Source organism: Carcharodon carcharias, chromosome 4 (genome assembly GCF_017639515.1).
Source record: "Carcharodon carcharias isolate sCarCar2 chromosome 4, sCarCar2.pri, whole genome shotgun sequence".
Classification (NCBI taxonomy): Eukaryota; Metazoa; Chordata; class Chondrichthyes; order Lamniformes; family Lamnidae; genus Carcharodon; species Carcharodon carcharias.
In genome coordinates, this window is record NC_054470.1 from 194,325,216 (window position 1) to 194,343,875 (window position 18,660).

The 18,660-nt window shown below is 46.0% G+C and overlaps 1 protein-coding gene across 1 annotated transcript in view; it reads right to left on the bottom strand.

The window, feature by feature from the left end:
* The window catches only part of phf24 (PHD finger protein 24), a 124,830-nt gene that overhangs the window by 68,851 nt on the left and 37,319 nt on the right, over positions 1-18,660 (bottom strand). The window contains exon 2 of the mRNA XM_041185366.1: positions 18,290-18,475. Within this exon, the coding sequence (XP_041041300.1) occupies positions 18,290-18,475 (186 nt within the window). The remainder of the gene's footprint in view (positions 1-18,289; positions 18,476-18,660) is intronic.

The following is an 18,660-nucleotide window of genomic DNA, read 5'->3' on the forward strand; positions in this document are numbered from 1 at the left end:
TTTTTCGAGGATTTAACTAGTAGAGTTGATGAGGGGGAGCCAGTGGATGTGGTTTATTTGGACTTCCAGAAGGCTTTCAACAAAGTCCCACATAAGAGATTGGCGTGTAAAATTAAGTGCAAGGGATTAGGCGTAGTGTATTGAGATGGATAGAAAACTGGCTGGCAGACAGGAAACAAAGAGTAGGAGTAAACGGGTCTTTTTCCGAATGACAGGCAGTGACTAGCGGGGTACCACAGGGATCGGTGCTGGGACCCCAGCTATTCACAATATATATTAATGATTTAGATGAGGGAACTAAGTGTGATCTCTCCAAATTTGCAGATGAGACAAAGCTGGGTGGGAGGGTGAGCTGTGAGAAGGATGCAGAGATGCTTCAGTGTGATTTGAACAAGCTGAGTGAGTGGCCAAATGCATGGCAGATGCAATATAATGTGGATAAATGTGAGGTTAACCACTTTGGTAGCAAAAACAGGAAGGCAGATTATCTGAATGGCTATAAATTGAGAGATGGGATTGTACAATGAGACCTGGGTGCCCTTGTACATCAGTCGCTGAAGGTAAGCATGCAGGTGCAGCAGGCGGTAAAGAAGTTAAATGGTATGTTGGCCTTCATAGCCAGAGGATTCGAGTACAGGAGGAGGGATGTCTTGCTGCAATTATACAGGACCTTGGTGAGACCACATCTGAAATATTGTGTACAGTTTTGGTCTCCTTATCTGAGGAAGGATGTACTTGCTATAGAGGGAGTGCAGCGAAGGTTTACCCGACTGATTCCTGGGATGGCGGGACTGACATATGCGGAGAGATTGAGTTGATTAGGATTATATTTGCTGGAGTTCAGAAGAATGAGGAGGGATCTCATAGAAACCTATAAAATTCTAACAGATCTAGACAGGGTAGATGCAGGAAGGATGTTCCAGATGTTGGGAGAGTCCAGAACCAGGGGTCACAGTCTGAGGATACGGGGTAGACCATTTAGGACTAAGACGAGGAGAAATTTCATCACCCAGAGAGTGGTGAGCCTGTAGAATTCGTTACCACAGAAAGTAGTTGAGAGCAAAACATTGTATGTTTTCAAGAAGGAGTTAGATAAAGCTCTTGGAGCGAAATGGATCAAAGGATATGGGGAGAAAGCGGGAGCAGGCTATTGAGTTGGATGATCAGCCATAATCATAATGAATGGCGGAGCAGGCTCGAAGGGCCGAATGGCCTACTCCTGCTCCTATATTCTTTGTCTATGTTTCTATGGATATGAAATTGGCTGAGTGACAGGAAACAGAGAGTAGTGGTGAACGGTTGTTTTTCAAAGTGGAGGCAGGTGGAGTTCCCCAGGGGTCAGTGGAAGGATCTTTGCTCTTCCTACATACATTAATGACCTAAACCTTGGTGTACTGGGTGCAATTTCAAAGTTTGTAGCTGACACAAAACTTGGAAGCATTGTGAACTGTGAAGAGGATAGTGATAGACTTCAAAAGGATATAGACAAGTTGGTGGAATGTGCAGACAGGTAGCAGATGAAACTTAGCAGGGGAGTGGTACTAGGTGAATGGCTCTTACTGAGAGCCAGCACAGACACAATGGGCCAAATGGCCTCCTGCTGTGTTGTAACTATTCTGTGATTCAATGGTTTCTATGTATGCACTGTGGCTCCATGGGGTCACCATAGGGCCCTTGCTTTTCTTGGCCTATCTTAATGATCTAGTCTTAGATGCACAAAGCTTAATGACAAAATCTGTAGATAACAAGGAGCTTGAAAATATTGTGAACTGTGAGGAGGTTGCTGATAGACTTCAAGAGGACACAGACAGGTTGGTGGAATGGAAGGACAAATGGCAGATGAAAAGTAATACAGAGAATTGTGAAGTCACTAATTTTGCTAGGAACAATAAGGAGAGGCAATATAAAACCAAGGACACAACTCTAAGGAGGGCCTAGGAGCAGAGAGACCTGGGGTGTATGTGCACAAAACATTAAAGGTGGCAGGACACATTGAGACAGTGGTTAATAAACCATACAGGATGCTTAGTTTTATGGCTGCACAGAATACAAAAGCAAGGAAATTAAGATCTACCCGGCTATGTGGAAAATTGCCCAGGTATGTCCTGTACACAAAAAGCAGGACAAATCTAACCCGACCAATTATTACCCCATCAGTCTACCCTCCAACATCAGTAAAGTAATGGAAAGGGTCATCAACAGTGCTATCAAGAGGCACTTCCTTAGCAATAACCTGCTCACTGATGCCCAGTTTGGGTTCTGCCAGGGCCACTCAGCTCCCGACCTCATTATAGCTTTGGTTCAAACATGGACAAAAGAGCTGAACTCCTGAGGTGAAGTGAGAGTGACTGCCCCTGTTATCAAGGCAGCATTTGACAGAGTGTGCCATCAAGGAGCCCTAGCAAAACTGGAGTCAATGGGAATCAGGGGGAAACACTCTCCCGCTGGTTGGAGTCATACCTAGCACAAAGGAAGATGGTTGTGGTTGTTGGAGGTCAGTCATCTCAGCTCCAGGACATCACTGCAGGAGTTCCTCAGGGTAGTGTCCTCGGCCCAACCATCTTCAGCTGCTTCATCAATGACCTTCCTTCCATCATAAGATCAGAAGTGGGGATGTTCAGCACCATTCACGATTCTTCAGATGCTGAAGCTGTCCATGTCCAAATCCAGGCTTGGGCTGACAAGTGGCAAGTAACAATCGTGCCACACAAGTGCCAGGCAATGACCATCTCCAACAAGAGAGAATCCAGTCATCGCCCCTTGACATTCAATGGCATTACCCTTGCTGAATTCCCCACTATCAACATCCTGGAAGTTACCATTGACCAGAAACTGAACTGGACTAGCCCTATAAGCAATTAGGAGAGCAAAGAGGGGATATGAGAAAGGTCTGGCTGGTAGAAGTAGGGAAGATCCCAAGATACTCTATAAGTATAACAATGGGAAGAGAATAACCAGGGAAAGAGTAGGGCCCATTAGGGACCAAGGGGGCAATCTATGGGTGGAGCCAGAGGACATCACTAAAGTGTTGAACGAATACTTCACATCCGTCTTCACCCAAGAGAATGAGGATGAAGATATCGAACTCAGGGAGAGAGACTGCGAGGTTCTTGAGCAAATTGATATAGGGAGTGACAAGGTATTGGAGGTGTTGACAGGCTTAAAAGTGGACAAACCTCCAGGTCTGGATGATTTGTGTCCCAGATTGCTGAGGGAGGCAAGGGAGGAGATTGCAGGGGCTCTGACCTAAATTTGTACTTCCTCTCTGGCCACAGGGGAGGTGCCAGAGGACTGGAGAGCAGCTAATGTGGTTCCGCTATTTAAGAAGGGTTGTAGAGATAAGCCAGGGAACCACAGGCCAGTGAGTCTCATGTCAGTGGTAGGGAAACTGTTGGAGAAAATTTTGAAGGAGAGAATCTATCTCCACTTGGAGAGACAAGGTTTGATCAGGGATAGTCAGCATGGCTTTGTCAGAGGGAGGTCATGCCTAACAAATGTGATTGAATGTTTTGAGGAGTTGACCAGGTGTGTAGATGAGGGTAGTGCAGTTGATGTAGTTTATATGGATTTCAGCAAAGCCTTTGACAAGGTCCCAAATGGGAGATTTATAAAGAAGGCAAATGCACAAGTGATATAGGGTAATTTGAAAAGATGGATTCAAAATTGGCTTAGTTGTAGGAGACAGAGGGTGATGACAGAAGGATGCTTTAGTGACTGGAAGCCAGTGTCCAGTGGCGTTCCACAGGGATCTGTGCTGGGTCCCCTATTATTTATCATTTATATAAATGACATAGATGACTATGTGGGGGGTAGGATTAGTAAGTTTGCGGATGACACAAAGATTGGCCGGGTGGTTAACAGTGAGGTTGAGTGTCTTGGGCTACAGGAAGATATAGACGGGATGGTCAAATGGGCAGATAAGTGTCGGATGGAATTTAACCCTGAAAAGTGTGAGGTGATACACTTTGGAAGGAGTAATTTGCCAAGGAAGTATTTAATGAATGGCATGAAACTAGGAAGTTCTGAGGAACAAAGGGATCTTGGTGTGTGTGTCCATAGATCTCTGAAGGCAGAGGGGCATGTTACTGGGGTGGTGAAAAAGGCATATGGGACACTTACCTTTATCAATCGAGGCATAGATTACAAAAGTAGGGAGGTCATGTTGGAGTTGTATAGAACCTTGGTGAGGCCACAGCTGGAGTACTGTGTGCAGTTCTGGTCGCCACAGTATAGGAAGAATGTGATTGCACTGGAGGGGGTGCAGAGGAGATTCACCAGGATGTTGCCTGGGATGAAACATTTAAGTTATGGAGAGAAGTTGGATAGACTTGGGTTGTTTTTGTTGGAGCAGAGAAGACTGAGGGGTGACCTGATCGAGGTGTACAAGATTGAGGGGCATGGACAGGGTGGACAGGGAGCAGCTGTTCCCCTTAGTTGAAAGGTCAGTCACGAGGGGTCATAAGTTCAAGGTGAGGGGCAGGAGGTTTAGGGGGGATGTGAGGAAAAACTTTTTTACCCAGAGGGTGGTGACGGTCTGGAATGCGCTGCCTGGGAGGGTGGTGGAGGCGGGTTGCCTCACATCCTTTAAAAAGTACCTGGATGAGCACTTGGCACATCATAACATTCAAGGCTATGGACCAAGTGCTGGTAAATGGGATTAGGGAGGTAGGTCAGGTGTTTCTCACGTGTCGGTGCAGACTTGATGGGCCGAAGGGCATATTCTGCACCGTGTGAGTCTGTGATTCTCTGATATAAATACTGTGGCTACAAGAGCAAGTCAGAGGCTGGGAATCCTGTGATGAGTAACTTACCTCCTGACTCCCCAAAGCCTGTCCACCATTTACAAGGCACAAGTCAGGAGTGTGATGGAATACTCCCCACTTGCCTGGATGAGTGCAGCTCCCACAACACTCAACAATCTTGACACCGTCCAGGACAAAGCAGCCCACTTGATTGGCACCCCATCCACAAACATTCACTCCCTCCACCACTGACACACAGTAGCAGCAGTGTGTACCATCTGCAGATGCACAATGACTATACTTCAAAAAGTACGTTACTGGTTGTGAGCTGCTTTGGGACATCCTGAGGTTGTAAAAGGCTCTATAGAAATGTAAATCCTTTCCCTCTCGAATACAACGGGGAAGAGGTTTCACTACAAAGCCCTGGTTAGAGCACATGTTGAATACTGTCCAGACTGTATACTGGGCACTGCACCTCAGAAAGGAGACCTTGGCCTTGGAAAGAGTGCAGCATTACATTACCAGGAGGTTAACGAGGCTGCAAGGGTTACATTCTGAGAATCGGTTAGTTAAACTAGGCTTTTCTTTTTAGTAAATAACTGGTTAAGGGGTGATTTGATTGAGGTTTTTAGGATCTTGAAAGGAATTGAGAGGGTCAATAGAAACATTTTTCACAGGCAGGCAAAGTCCAGGACCAAAGAGAAATCGCCTTCAAAATCAGACCATTTAGACACTTCTTAAGTAAAAGGTGGTGGAATCTAGAACTCTCACAGGGAGTGCTCAGAGGGAATAGTCTGGATACATTTCAGGGGGAAGCTAGACAATCAAAAGAGGGAGAAGGGAACAGCGGGTTACGGCGATGAATTTAAATGAGGAAAGATGGGAGGCGGTTGGATGAAGCATAAACACCAGCATGGACTGGCTGGGCCGAATGGCCTGTTTCTGTGCCATATATCCTTTATACAAAACTGCAGCAGCCAGGTCAATTAAATCAGAGATTGACAGATCTTTCTCGAGTATAAATAGATATGGAGCCAAGGTGGATGGATGGGGTTGAGATACAGATCAGCCATATTCTCATTTTGAGTGTTCAAGGGGCTGAATGATCTCCCCCTGTTCCTATGGTGCTGCCTCCTCCCCAAATCTCCCTGCAACAATGTGGTGGGGAACTTTTTATTTTCTTTATTCCTTTATGGGGTGTGGGTTTCACTGGCAAGGCCAGCACTTATTGCCCATCTCTAATTGCCCTAGAATTGAGTAGCTTGCTAGGCCATTTCAGAGGGCAGTTAAGAGTCAACCACATTGCTGTGGGTCTGGAATCATACGTAGGCCAGGTCAGAGAAGGACAGCACGTTCCCTACCTTAGATGGCATTAGTGAACCTGATGGGATTTTGCAACAATCAATGGTAATTGTCATGTCACCATTACCAAGACTTTATTAATCCAGATTTATTAATTAATGGAATTTAATTCCCACCAGCTGCCATGGTGGGATTTGAACCCATGCACCCCCAGATCATTAGTCAGTGTTTTAGAGTTACTAATCCAGTGACATTACCACTACTGCATCACCTCCCCCTGGGGATTTGGCCCTAATGACACAGGCACTTGCCTGGATTATACAAAGAGGGAAACCCACTGAACCTTGAAAGATGGAGTTAGTGCCTGAGGTCAATGTTGGCTTCACTTGCACTGAGATGCACCACCTGCAGATGTTCCACGACATTCTATGGATCGGGGCTTCTTGGAAGACATACCAAGGAATCAGGCAAACACGCCCTCCAGTGCATCTTTTTCCTTGCAGCTTACACATATGTTCACGTGCTACATTAAGAAGCTGTGTGAGATGAAGGAATTGTGTCCCCCAACACTCTCAGTTGCTCAGTATCACTGCTCTTGACACGTCTGCTTCAGGGTACAGTATCAACTGGACTCTGAACAGCTCTCAAATTGTTGGGTGAAGGGTTTTTCTTTCACTCTGGTTTTAAAAATTAATTTTAATCTCACATCCAGTGCTCACTGAGTGTCTTTTAAAGACACTCTCACAGCCCTCGCAAAATTAAAGCCGATGGGTTTAAAGAGACGGTGTCGACTTGGGTACCAAATTGGTTAAGGGGCAGAAAGCAGTGAGCAGTGGTGAATGGTTGTTTCTCTGATGAGAGTGAAGGATACAGTGGCATTCCCCAGTGTTGGTAATAGGATAGTTGATCTTTTTGCCATCGATTAATAACCTAGACCAAGGTGTACAGAGCATTATTTCAAAATTTGCAGCTGACATGAAACTCAGAATAAACAATCACATTCCCATGTTGTCCGGACAGGTCCATAAACATTCCCATGGGCCAGCTCCAGATATGAAGCAAAGTGTTACATTATGTTGACGGATAGACTGCAACATTCACTCCACCGCCGACGCACAGTAGCAGCAGTGTGTACCATCTACAAGATGCACTGCAGGAATTCACCAAGGCTCCTTTGACAGCACCTTCCAAACCCACAACCACTACCATCTAGAAGGACAAGGGCAGCAGATAGATGGGAACACCACCACCTGGAAGTTCCCCTCCAAGCCATTCACCATCCTGACTTGGAAATATATCACCGTTCCTTCACTGTCGCTGGGTCAAAATCCTGGAACTCCCTCCCTAACAGCACTGTGGGTGTACCTACACCACAGGGACTGCAGCGGTTCAAGAAGGCAGCTCACCACCACCTTCTCAAGGGCAATTAGGGATGGGCAATAAATGCTGGCCCAGCCAGTGAAGCCCACATCCTGTGAATGAATAAAAAGTCTGCAGTGCTTGTGTCCCTCACCTTGACAGAACAAGATCCTGCTGTACATCAGGCTACCCGCTTTCCTGAGTCCAGGTTGAACTGGTTCTTGCATTTGAGTTAACATCAAAGAATGAGAGAGCAAATAAGCAATGAGGAGGATAGCCAGGGGCTTTGGGAGGATATGGACAAACTGGTAAAATGGACAGAGACATGGCAGGTGAAATTTAACACAGAGGAGTGTGAAGTGATGCAATTTGGTAGAAAGAATGAGGAGAGCCAATATAAACTAAACTTAATAGTACAATTTGAATGGAGGTGCTGCAGAGACACCTGGAGCTGTTGGTGGACAAATCTTTGAAGGAGAAGCTGAGAAGGCTGTTGTGGGAGCCTTGATTTTACGGACAGAGGAATAAAAGAACGGAAGGAAAGAGATGGTGTTAAACTTTTATAAATCACTATTTAGTCCTCAGCTGGAGTATTGTGTGAAATTCAGGGCACTACACTTTAGGAAGGCTGCCAAGCTCTTGGAGGAGCTGCAGAATGGATTCACTAGAAGGGCAGCAGAGATGAGGGATGACATTGATGTAGAGAAACAGGAGAAGTTTGGGTTGTTCTCCTTGAAGCAGCGAAGGTTAAGAGGAGATTTGAGAGACGCGTTCAAAATCACAAATGGTTTCGGTAGAGCAGGTAAGGAGAAACCGTTTCCACTGGCAGAAGGTAATAGATGACATGACATTGAGCTGATTGCCCAAGAGAACCACAGGCAATAAGAGGAAACATTTTCTTTTTAAACAGTGAATCGATGTGACTTGGAATGTGCCGTCTGGAAGCAGATTCAATGATAATATCCAATAGAGATATGGATAAATATTTTAAGGAAACAAATTACAGGGCAAGGAGAAAGAGCATAGAGATGGCATTCATTGAATAACTCTACCATAGGGCTTACATGGGCATGATGGGCTGAATGGTACCTTCTTTACAGTATCATTCTTTAAATCTAATTCAAATGAGAAGGCAAGTGAACTGTGAGTAATGTGAAAATGGACACTGATTTGGGCAGATCCTTGTTCTGTCAAGGTGAGGGACTCTAGCACTGCAGATTACAGTCTATCCATCAACATAAAGTAAACAAATAGTGGCTTGGTAGCGCAAAAATGAGTATTGCTGAAAAAAGAGACATGACAAAGCTTTTCATCTTGCACTCATCAGGACACTTCGCAAGAACACCCATATAAGGGGAAACAACAATTTATACTGCATGTGAAGAGAGTGCTGTTTGTTTGCCATGTGGCATTGCCATGGAGAATACACCCTTGATGGTGACTGACAATTAACTGCCAAACATTGTTTGAAATTTAAACAAGGCAACTCCATCCTGATTGGTCAAGACAATGCCCTGAGGAATGAGTCAGCAAATGGCTATCACTTAGTTTGTTTAGCTGATACTGGTGCAATGTGCTTACATGTTCTTTCTGCCTGCAAAGAATGGGGCCTGTGTATTAATATGTGTAGCTTCCAGTACACGCAAATGTGCCACACTATGAGCCCAAGGTTTGGCGATATATTTCCAAGTAACGATGGTAAGTGGCTCAGAGAGGAACTTGCAGGTGGTGGTGTTCACATGTATCTGCTGCCCTTGTCCTACTAGATGGTAGTGGTTATGGGTTTGGAATGTGCTGCCTAAGGAGCCTTGGTGAGTTCCTGCAGTGCATCTTGTAGATGTTCACAGGCTCAGGATCCACAAATATTCCCATCTTCAATGATGGGGGAGCCCAGCACATCAGTGCAAAAGACAAGGCTGAAGCATTTGCAACAATCTGCAGCCAGAAGTGCCAAGTGGATGATCCATCTCAGCCTCCTCCGGAGGTCCCCAGCATCACAGATGGCAGCCTTCAGCCAATACGATTCACTCCACATGATATCAAGAAATGGCTGAAGGCACTGTACACATCAAAGGCAATGGAACCCGACAATATTCCAGCAATAGTATTGAAAACTTGTGCACCAGAATTTGCCACGCACCTAGCCAAGCTGTTCCAGTACAGCTACAACACTGGTATCTACCCAGCTATGTGGAAAATTGCTCAGGTATGTCCTATACACAAAAAGCAGGACAAATCCAATCTGGCCACTTCCCGTCCCATCAGTTGACTCTCAATCATTAGTAAAGTGATCGAAGGGGACATCAATAGTGCTATCAAGCAGCACTTGCTTAACAATAACCTGCTCACTGACACTCAGTTCGGGTTCCGCCAGGGTCACTCAGCTCCTGACCTCAATACAGCCTTGGTTCAAACATGGACAAAAGAGATGAAGTCAAGGGGTGAGGTGAGAGTGACTGCCCTTGACATCAAGGCAGCATTTGACCAAGTGTGGCATCAAGGAGCCCTAGCAAAACTTGGGTCAATGGGAATCAGGAGAAAAGATCTCCGCTGGTTGGAGTCATAACTAGCACAAAGGAAAATGGTTGTGGTTGTTGGAGGTCAGTCATCTCAGCTCCAGGACATCACTGCAGGAGTTCCTCAGGGTTGTGTCCTTGGCCCAACCATCTTCAGCTGCTTCATCAATGACCTTCTTTCCATCATATGGTCAGAAGTGGGGATGTTCACTGATGATTGCACAATGTTTAACACCAAGCAATTGCTGCTTGATAGCACTGTTGATGACCCCTTCCATTACTTGATCAAGAGTAGACTAATGGCGCGGAAATTGGCCGGGTTGGATTTGTCCTGCTTTTTACATATAAGATATACCTGGACAATCGTTCACATAGCTGGGTAGATGCCAGTGTTGTAGCTGTACTAAAACAGCTTGGTTAGGGGCATGGCAGTTTCTGGAGCACAAGGCTTCAGTACAATTGCCGGAATATTGTCAGGGCCCATAGCCTTCCAGTATCTAGTGCCTTCAGCCACTTCTTGATATCACATGAAGTGAATCAAATTGGCTGAAGACTGGCATCTGTGATGCTGGAGACCTCCGGATCACCCACTCAGCACTTCTGGCTGAAGATTGTAGCAAATGCTTCAGCCTTATCTTTTGCACTGATGTGCTAGGCTCCTCCATCATTGAGGATGGGGATATTTATGGACCCTCCTCCTCCAGTGAGTTGTTTAATTGTCCATTACCATTCACGACTGGTTGTGACAGGACTGCAGATCTGATCCATTGGTTGTGGGATTGCTTAGCCTTGTCTATCACTTGCTGCTTATGCTGTTTGGCATGCAAGTAGTTCTGTGTTATAGCTTCACCAGGTTGACACCTCATTTTTAGGTGTGCCTGGTGCTGCTCCTGGCATGTCCTCCTGCACTCTTCATTGAACCAGGGTTGATCCCTTGGCTTGATGGTAATGGTAGAGTGGGGGATATGCTGGGCCATGAGGTTACAGATTGTATTCGAGGACAATTCTGTTGCTGCTGATGGCCCACAGCGCCTTATGGATGCCCAGTCTTGAGTTACTAGATCTGCTTGAAATCTATCCCATTTAGCACGGTGGTAGTGCCACACAACATGATGGAGGGTATTCTCAATGTGAAGGCAGGACTTCATCTCCACAACGACTGTGCAGGGGTCACTCCTATCGATACTGTCATGGACAGATGCATCTGCAGCAGTCGAGGATGAGGTTAAGTATGTTTTTCCCCCTTGTTTGTTCCCTCACCACATCAGCACGCTTGCTGAGAAATAACCTGTTCACTGACTCTCTGGGCTCTGTCAGGGTCACTCAGCTCCTGATCTCATTACAGCCTTGGTTCAAACATGGACAAAAGAGCTGGACTCCAGTAGTGAGGTGAGAGTCACTGACTTTTGTGAAGAAAGTATAATAATTTTCATTGTATTTTTCTGGTTTATTGTGAAGTAGGTCTCTGGAGGTAAATATAGTTGGGTCTATCTTTTGTGATTTAATTACATTTGGAGTCAAGTAACTGCAAGCTTGAAATCATCAAAAGAAGCTAGGTGCTTGACATGCTAATGAGTAAACACGGATACAGGCTTAGCATGTAAGGTGTGAAGGGAATTTGCATTTTTAGATAAATGAAGGGATATTTGTATTTCAAAGGGAAACAGTCTGTTTACAACTAGCGAGATAAACAAGAATAAGGAATGTATTTTTTTTCCCCAAAGGTTAGTGATAATATTGGCAACATGAATGTGTTTATATTATGAGGGAGATACAGTTTCAAAGACATATGGAACAATGGAATTTACATATTAAAAAAAGAGAAACATCTTTAAAGGAGAATGAAAGGCCATGTGAGAGAAGGTCATGTGAGATCTAACAGGAATATGTGAAATGGCCTAAATGAAGCTTCTAGCCAGTTGTGCATAAATCTGCTCTATAATGAAACTGAAGTTGGGGGAAAGCCATTTGGAATTCCATTGCCAAATGGGTATTGTTTTAATTTGCTGATTCTGTTTTAAATCCAAAATCTAATCTGCACTGTTGCCTTAAAGTGGGTGTAACTGGGGGTCAGGTTAAGTAGGAGTTGTTATAGTAGCAAGTAATTTTAGTCTTACGTATGTGCTTAAAATCTTTTATTTTGTTAATAAATATTTTAAATTAATTTTTAGAAACTTGGTGGACTTATCACTTCTGAATTCAGTGCACAAACCTTCTTATAATAAATATAAATTGCAAAACCGTTGTGATAGTGTGACCAAGTTTCCCACCAGGACTTGGTCCACTTGGCACAAATCATCTGCCACACCATAACACCTTAACAATAAGGCCACATTTGACCAAGTGTGGCATCAAGGAACCCCAGCAAAACTGGAGTCAATAGGAATCAGGGAAAAAACTCACCATTGGCTGGAGTCATACTTAGTACAAAGGAAGATGGTTATGGTTGTTGGGGTTCTATCATCTCAGTTCCAGGACATCACTGTAGGAGTTCCTCAGGGTAGTGTCCTTGGCCCAGCCATCTACATCAATGACCTTCCTTTCATCACAAGGTCAGAAGTAGGGATGTTTGCTGATGATTGCACAATGTTCAGCACCGTTCCTGACTGCTCAAGCAGTCTATATCCAAATGCAGTAAAACCTGGACAATATCCAGACTTGAGCTGACAAGTGGCAAGTAACATTCATACCACACAAGTGTCAGGCAACGACCATCTCCGACACAAGAGAATCTAACCATTGCCCCTTGACATTCGGTGGCATTACCATCACTGAATTCTCCACTATCAACATCCTGCGGGTGAAAATTGACCAGAAACTGAACTGGATTAGCTATATAAATACAGGGCTACAAGAGCAGGTCAGAGGCTAGGAATCCTGTGGCAAGTAACTCACCTCCTGACTCCCCGATGCTTGTCCACCATCTACAAGGCACAAGTCAGGAGTGTGATGGAATACTCTCCACTTGCCTGGATGAGTGCAGCTCCAACAACACTCAAGAAGCTTGACACCATCTAGGCCAAAGCAGCCTGCTTTATTGGCACCCCATCCACAAACATTCACTCCCTCCACCAGAGACACAGTAGCAGCAATGTGTACCATCTACAAGATGCACCACAGACACTTACCAAGGTTCCTGGGACAGCACCTTCCAAACCCACAACCACTACCATCTAGAAGGACAAGGGCAGCAGACACATGGGAACACCACCACCTGGAAGTTCCCCTCCAAGTCACTCACCATCCTGACTTAGAAATATATCACCGTTCCTTCACTGTCGCTGGGTCAAAATCCTGGAACTCCCTTCCTAACAGCACTGTGGGTGTACCTACACCACATGGACTGCAGCGGTTCAAGAAGGCAGCTCACCACCACCTTCTTAAGGGCAATTAGGTATGGGCATTAAATGCTGGCCCAGCCTGCGAAGCCCACTGCCTGAAAAAATTAATTTTTAAAAAAATCTGTTGGATATGGGATGCGCTGGCCCTGGAGAGGGTCCAGAGGAGGTTCATGAGAATGATCCCAGGAATGAAAGGCTTAACATATGAGGAACCTTTGAGGACTCTGGGTCTATACTCGATGGAGTTCAGAAGGATGAGGGGGGATCTGATTGAAACTTACAGAATACTGAAAGGCCTGGACAGAGTGGACGTGGGGAAGATGTTTCCATTAGTAGGAGAGACTAGGACCCAAGGGCACAGCCTCAGAGTAAAGGGAAGACCTTTTAGAACAGAGATGAGGAGGAACTTCTTTAGCCAGAGAGTGGTGAATCTATGGAATTCATTGCCACAGAAGGCTGTGGAGGCCAGGGCATTGAGTGTATTTAAGACGGAGATAGATAGGTTCTTGATTGGTAAGGGGATCAAAGGTTACAGGGAGAAGGCGGGAGAATGGGGTTGAGAAACTTATCAGCCATGATTGAATGGCGGAGCAGACTCGATGGGCCGAATGGCCTAATTTCTGCTCCTATGTCTTATGGACTTATGGAATTTGATCAATGTCTGTTAGATAGAGAAAGGTTAATAATATCTGTCGGATGTAGGAAGATGATAAATATCTGTAGGATATGGAATGTGATCAATATCTGTAGGATATGGGAATTTACATACGAACATACAAATCAGGAGCAGGAGTAGGCCACTCAGCCCCTGGAGCCTGCTCCACCATTCAATACGATCATGGCTGATCTGATTGTAACTTCAACTCCACATTCCTGCCTACCCCCAATAACCTTTCACCCTCTCGTTTATCAAGAATCTCTCCATCTCCGCCATAAAAATATTTGAAGACTCTGCTACCACTGCCTTTTGAGGAAGAGAGTTCCAAAGACTCACTACCCTCTGAGAGAAAATGTTTCTCCCCATCTCTGTCTTAAATAGGCGACCCCTTATTTTTAAACAGTGACCCCTAGTTCTAGATTCTCCCACAAGAGGAATCATCTTCTCCACACCCACCCTGTCAAGACCCCTCAGGATCTTACATGTTTCAATTAAGTCGCCTCTCACTCTTCTAAACTCCAGTGGATACAAGCCTAACCTGTCCAACCCTTCCTCATAAGACCACACCTGGTTCTCTTGAAGAGTCATACGGACTCGAAACGTTAACTGTGTTCCTCACCGCAGATGCTGCCAGACCTGCTGAGTTTTTCCAGCTATTTTTATTTTAGTTTTGAATTTCCAGCATCCGCAGTTTTTTGCTTTTAACACTATTAGTCTGGTAAACCTTTCTGAACTGCTTCCAACGCATTTACATCTTTCCTTAAATAAGGAAACCAGTACTGTACACAATACTCACATTCTATAAGATACGGAAATGTGATTAGTATCTGTGGGATACGGGAATGTATAATGTGGTTCCCTGCTGTTTATGTTCCATTTGACTTGTGAAGTGATTCCTTAAATTCTCCTCCTCGAGCAGTCCATTTCTCTAACAGCTGCTCTCACTACCAATTTATAAGGAGCAGGAGCTGTTTAAATGCAGTGATTACCTTGAGTCTGATGGACTCAGACAACTGCAGCTTAATGTGCAATGTTCACTGATGCCGGGGAGTCTGCGGTAATGGGAGTTAATGCATGGGAAGGGAGGCGATGACTTTTACATGACCGGGTAGGATGATTTCAGTAGGTTAAACAAAACAGGACTCATTGCCAGGGAGTGACAGATCATTACCCTGTCTGATAAAGCCTCCCAATGCACAAACAGTAGACCTCACTGGGCACAATTTAATGTCCTTCCCCCAAGGTGTGTTTTGTTGGGGGGGGGAAGGTTTTTCTGGGTGGGAGGGTGGCATCTGGGCACCCCATCATTTTCCCGCCTCTGCTAAAACTAAGTCTAGGCTGGGAAAGCTGAGGCCCTTAAATGGGCAATTAACGCTGATTTAATGCCCTCATCTCACCGCTGCTAGTATTAATTCAGCAGTGGGATGGGGAGGTTGCTGTTACCACACAGGGACCCCAAATAGAAAACCCTTGGGGAAGTTGCTTTGGGCTCCTGTGGGAGGGAGGGTGTTGTCGCTCGCTATCAGGCACTCAGTGCCTGATCAAAGGACCAGTGTCAGTAACGGGGGACGCACAGATGACCAACACCCGCTATCCTTTCTGCCTCCCCGCACAATCATGATCCCCCTTCCTGCCAATACTCTCAACTGTTGGCGTGGGATCCAGAGCTGATCCGAGGGCTCTCCAGTGCAATACCATCAACAGTCACTACTCCTCCTTGGCGCCAACAAGCACTGAGAGCTGCCGACCTCTGAATGGCCCCTCGGCTAACAAGATTTCCATCTCTGGAGTCCTTAATCCCAGGGAAGAGCCACTGCTAGATCTTAGCTGGGCAGGTACAGCTCGGGGTTAGATACAGAGTAAAGCTCACTCTACACGATCCCCATCAAACACTCCCAGGGCAGGTACAGCATGGGGTTAGATACAGAGTAAAGATACCGCTACACTGTCCCCATCAAACACTCCCAGGACAGGTACAGCACAGGGTTAGATACAGAGTAAAGCTCACTCTACACTGTCCCCATCAAACACTCCCAGGACAGGTACAGCACAAGGTTAGATATAGAGTAAAGGTCCCTCTACACTGTCCCATCAAATACTCCCAGGACAGGTGCAGCACGGGGTTAGATACAGAGTAAAGCTCCCCCTATACTGTCCCCATCAAACACTCCCAGGACAGCTACAGCACGGGGCTAAATGTAGAGTAAAGCTCTCCCTATACTGTCCCCATCAAACACTCCCAGGACAGGTACAGCACGGGGTTAGATACAGAGTAAAGCTGCCTCTACCCTGTCCTCATCAAACACTCCCAGCACAGGTACAGCATGGGGTTAGATACAGAGTAAAGCTGCCTCTACCCTGTCCTCATCAAACACTCCCAGGACAGGTACAGCACGGGGTTAGATACAGAGTAAAGCTGCCTCTACCCTGTCCTCATCAAACACTCCCAGGACAGGTACAGCACAGGGTTAGATACAGAGTAAAGCTGCCTCTACACTGTCCTCATCAAACACTCCCAGGCCAGGTACAGCACGAGGTTAGATACAGAGTAAAACTCCTTCTACACTGTCCCCATCAAACACTCCCAGGACAGGTACAGCACAGGGTTAGATACAGAGTAAAGCTCCCTCTACACTATCTCCATCAAACACTCCCAGGACAGGTACAGCACGAGGTTAGATACAGAGTAAAACTCCTTCTACACTGTCCCCATCAAACACTCCCAGGACAGGTACAGCACGGGGTTAGATACAGAGTAAAGCTGCCTCTACCCTGTCCTCATCAAACACTCCCAGCACAGGTACAGCATGGGGTTAGATACAGAGTAAAGCTGCCTCTACCCTGTCCTCATCAAACACTCCCAGGACAGGTACAGCACAGGGTTAGATACAGAGTAAAGCTGCCTCTACACTGTCCTCATCAAACACTCCCAGGACAGGTACAGCACAGGGTTAGATACAGAGTAAAACTCCTTCTACACTGTCCCCATCAAACACTCCCAGGACAGGTACAGCACGAGGTTAGATACAGAGTAAAACTCCTTCTACACTGTCCCCATCAAACACACCCAGGACAGGTACAGCACGGGGTTAGATACAGAGTAAAGCTCCTTCTACACTGTCCCCATCAAACACTCCCAGGACAGGTACAGCACGGTGTTAGATACAGAGTAAATCTCCCTCTACACTGTCCCCATCAAACACTCCCAGGACAGGTACAGCACGGGGTTAGATACAGAGTAAAGCTCCCTCTACACTGTCCCCATCAAACACTCCCAGGACAGATACAGCACGGGGTTAGATACAGAGTAAAGCTCCCTCTACACTGTCCTCATCAAACACTCCCAGAACAGGTGCAGCACGGGGTTAGATACAGAGTAAAGCTCCCTCTACACTGTCCTCATCAAACACTCCCAGAACAGGTGCAGCACGGGGTTAGATACAGAGTAAAGCTCCCTCTACACCGTCCCCATCAAACACTCCCAGGGCAGGTACAGCACGGGGTTAGATACAGAGTAAGGCTCCCAAATGGCTTCCAGTCACTTGAGTTTAGAATGTTTAAGAGCGGCCCATTCGAAGTTTAAAGTGACAAGGACATTCTGTAGAGAAGATTCCGAGATACTATTTCCTCCGTTGGGGAATCAAGAACAAGGTGTCATAATCTTCAATTTATTGTCAGGCTTGTGGGATATTTAAATTTTCAGAACTGAGATCAACACTTTTTTATTGGGCACGGACAGCTCCATAATTTCTGTGTGTGATGGTGGATCTGGCTGGATTACTGAGTCCGGTACAGAGAGAAAAGCTGGATAATTGGGAATGATATACAAATCATTGAATATCTGAATCGTCTCCTCCCTTCCTGTATCTCTTCATTCTCCTCAACTGCTGGAAAGACTCATCACATCCATCTTAACACCAACTTACGTTTCTATGACAACTTTTGACATCATTGAAGGTGACACTTCACAGGAGCACGGTCTAACCGAATTTGAAAGCGAAATACATAAATAGATATTAGGACAGAGGTGGGTGTTAAGGAGCGCCTGGATGGAGGAGAGAGAGGCAGAGAGGTTTAAGGAGAGAATTCCGGAGCTTGGGGCCCAGACAGCCGAGTGCACATCCGGCTGTGGTGGAGCGCTGGGAATTGGGAATGAGGTAGGGGCCAGAATTGGAGGAACATGAAGTTCCTGGAGGACAGTATGTCTAGGGGAAGTTGCCAAGATTTGGGGAGACGGTGAGGCCATGAGAGATTTGAGAGCAAGGTGAGAATTTTTTTTTTTTAAATTGAGGCACGGCCAGTCTGACATCTGACACGGGTCAGCAAGGCTCCAGGCACCAAGTCCTCCACCTTTACAAAGCCTGAACTCACACAGTATTGGCAGCTCCAGCCCAGCGTGGTGTGGGCCATCTCTTTCAGCTCCTGGATGCTGCTGGGGCTCAGGCAGGCCATGCGACTCAAACAGCCATCGTGGAAGACCCGGGTGCAGATCCTGCAGGGGTAAAGGTCATCTGCCGTCCAGACCTCGCACACGTCGCACATCTCAGCGTTGGTCACCTGTCGAAAGGAGAGGGAAGTTTTAACACATCATGCTCTCCGCCAAAGGCATACCCAGGCTGGCAACCTCACCAGCATCGTCTTTTCATTCAGTGACCTTGAGTTTGTTGTCGTCCCCCTCTCTCCCCATTTTCCCATCTTCCTCTCTCGCAGCTTAGTGTGTGAGATTTTCTCTGGCTGCACAG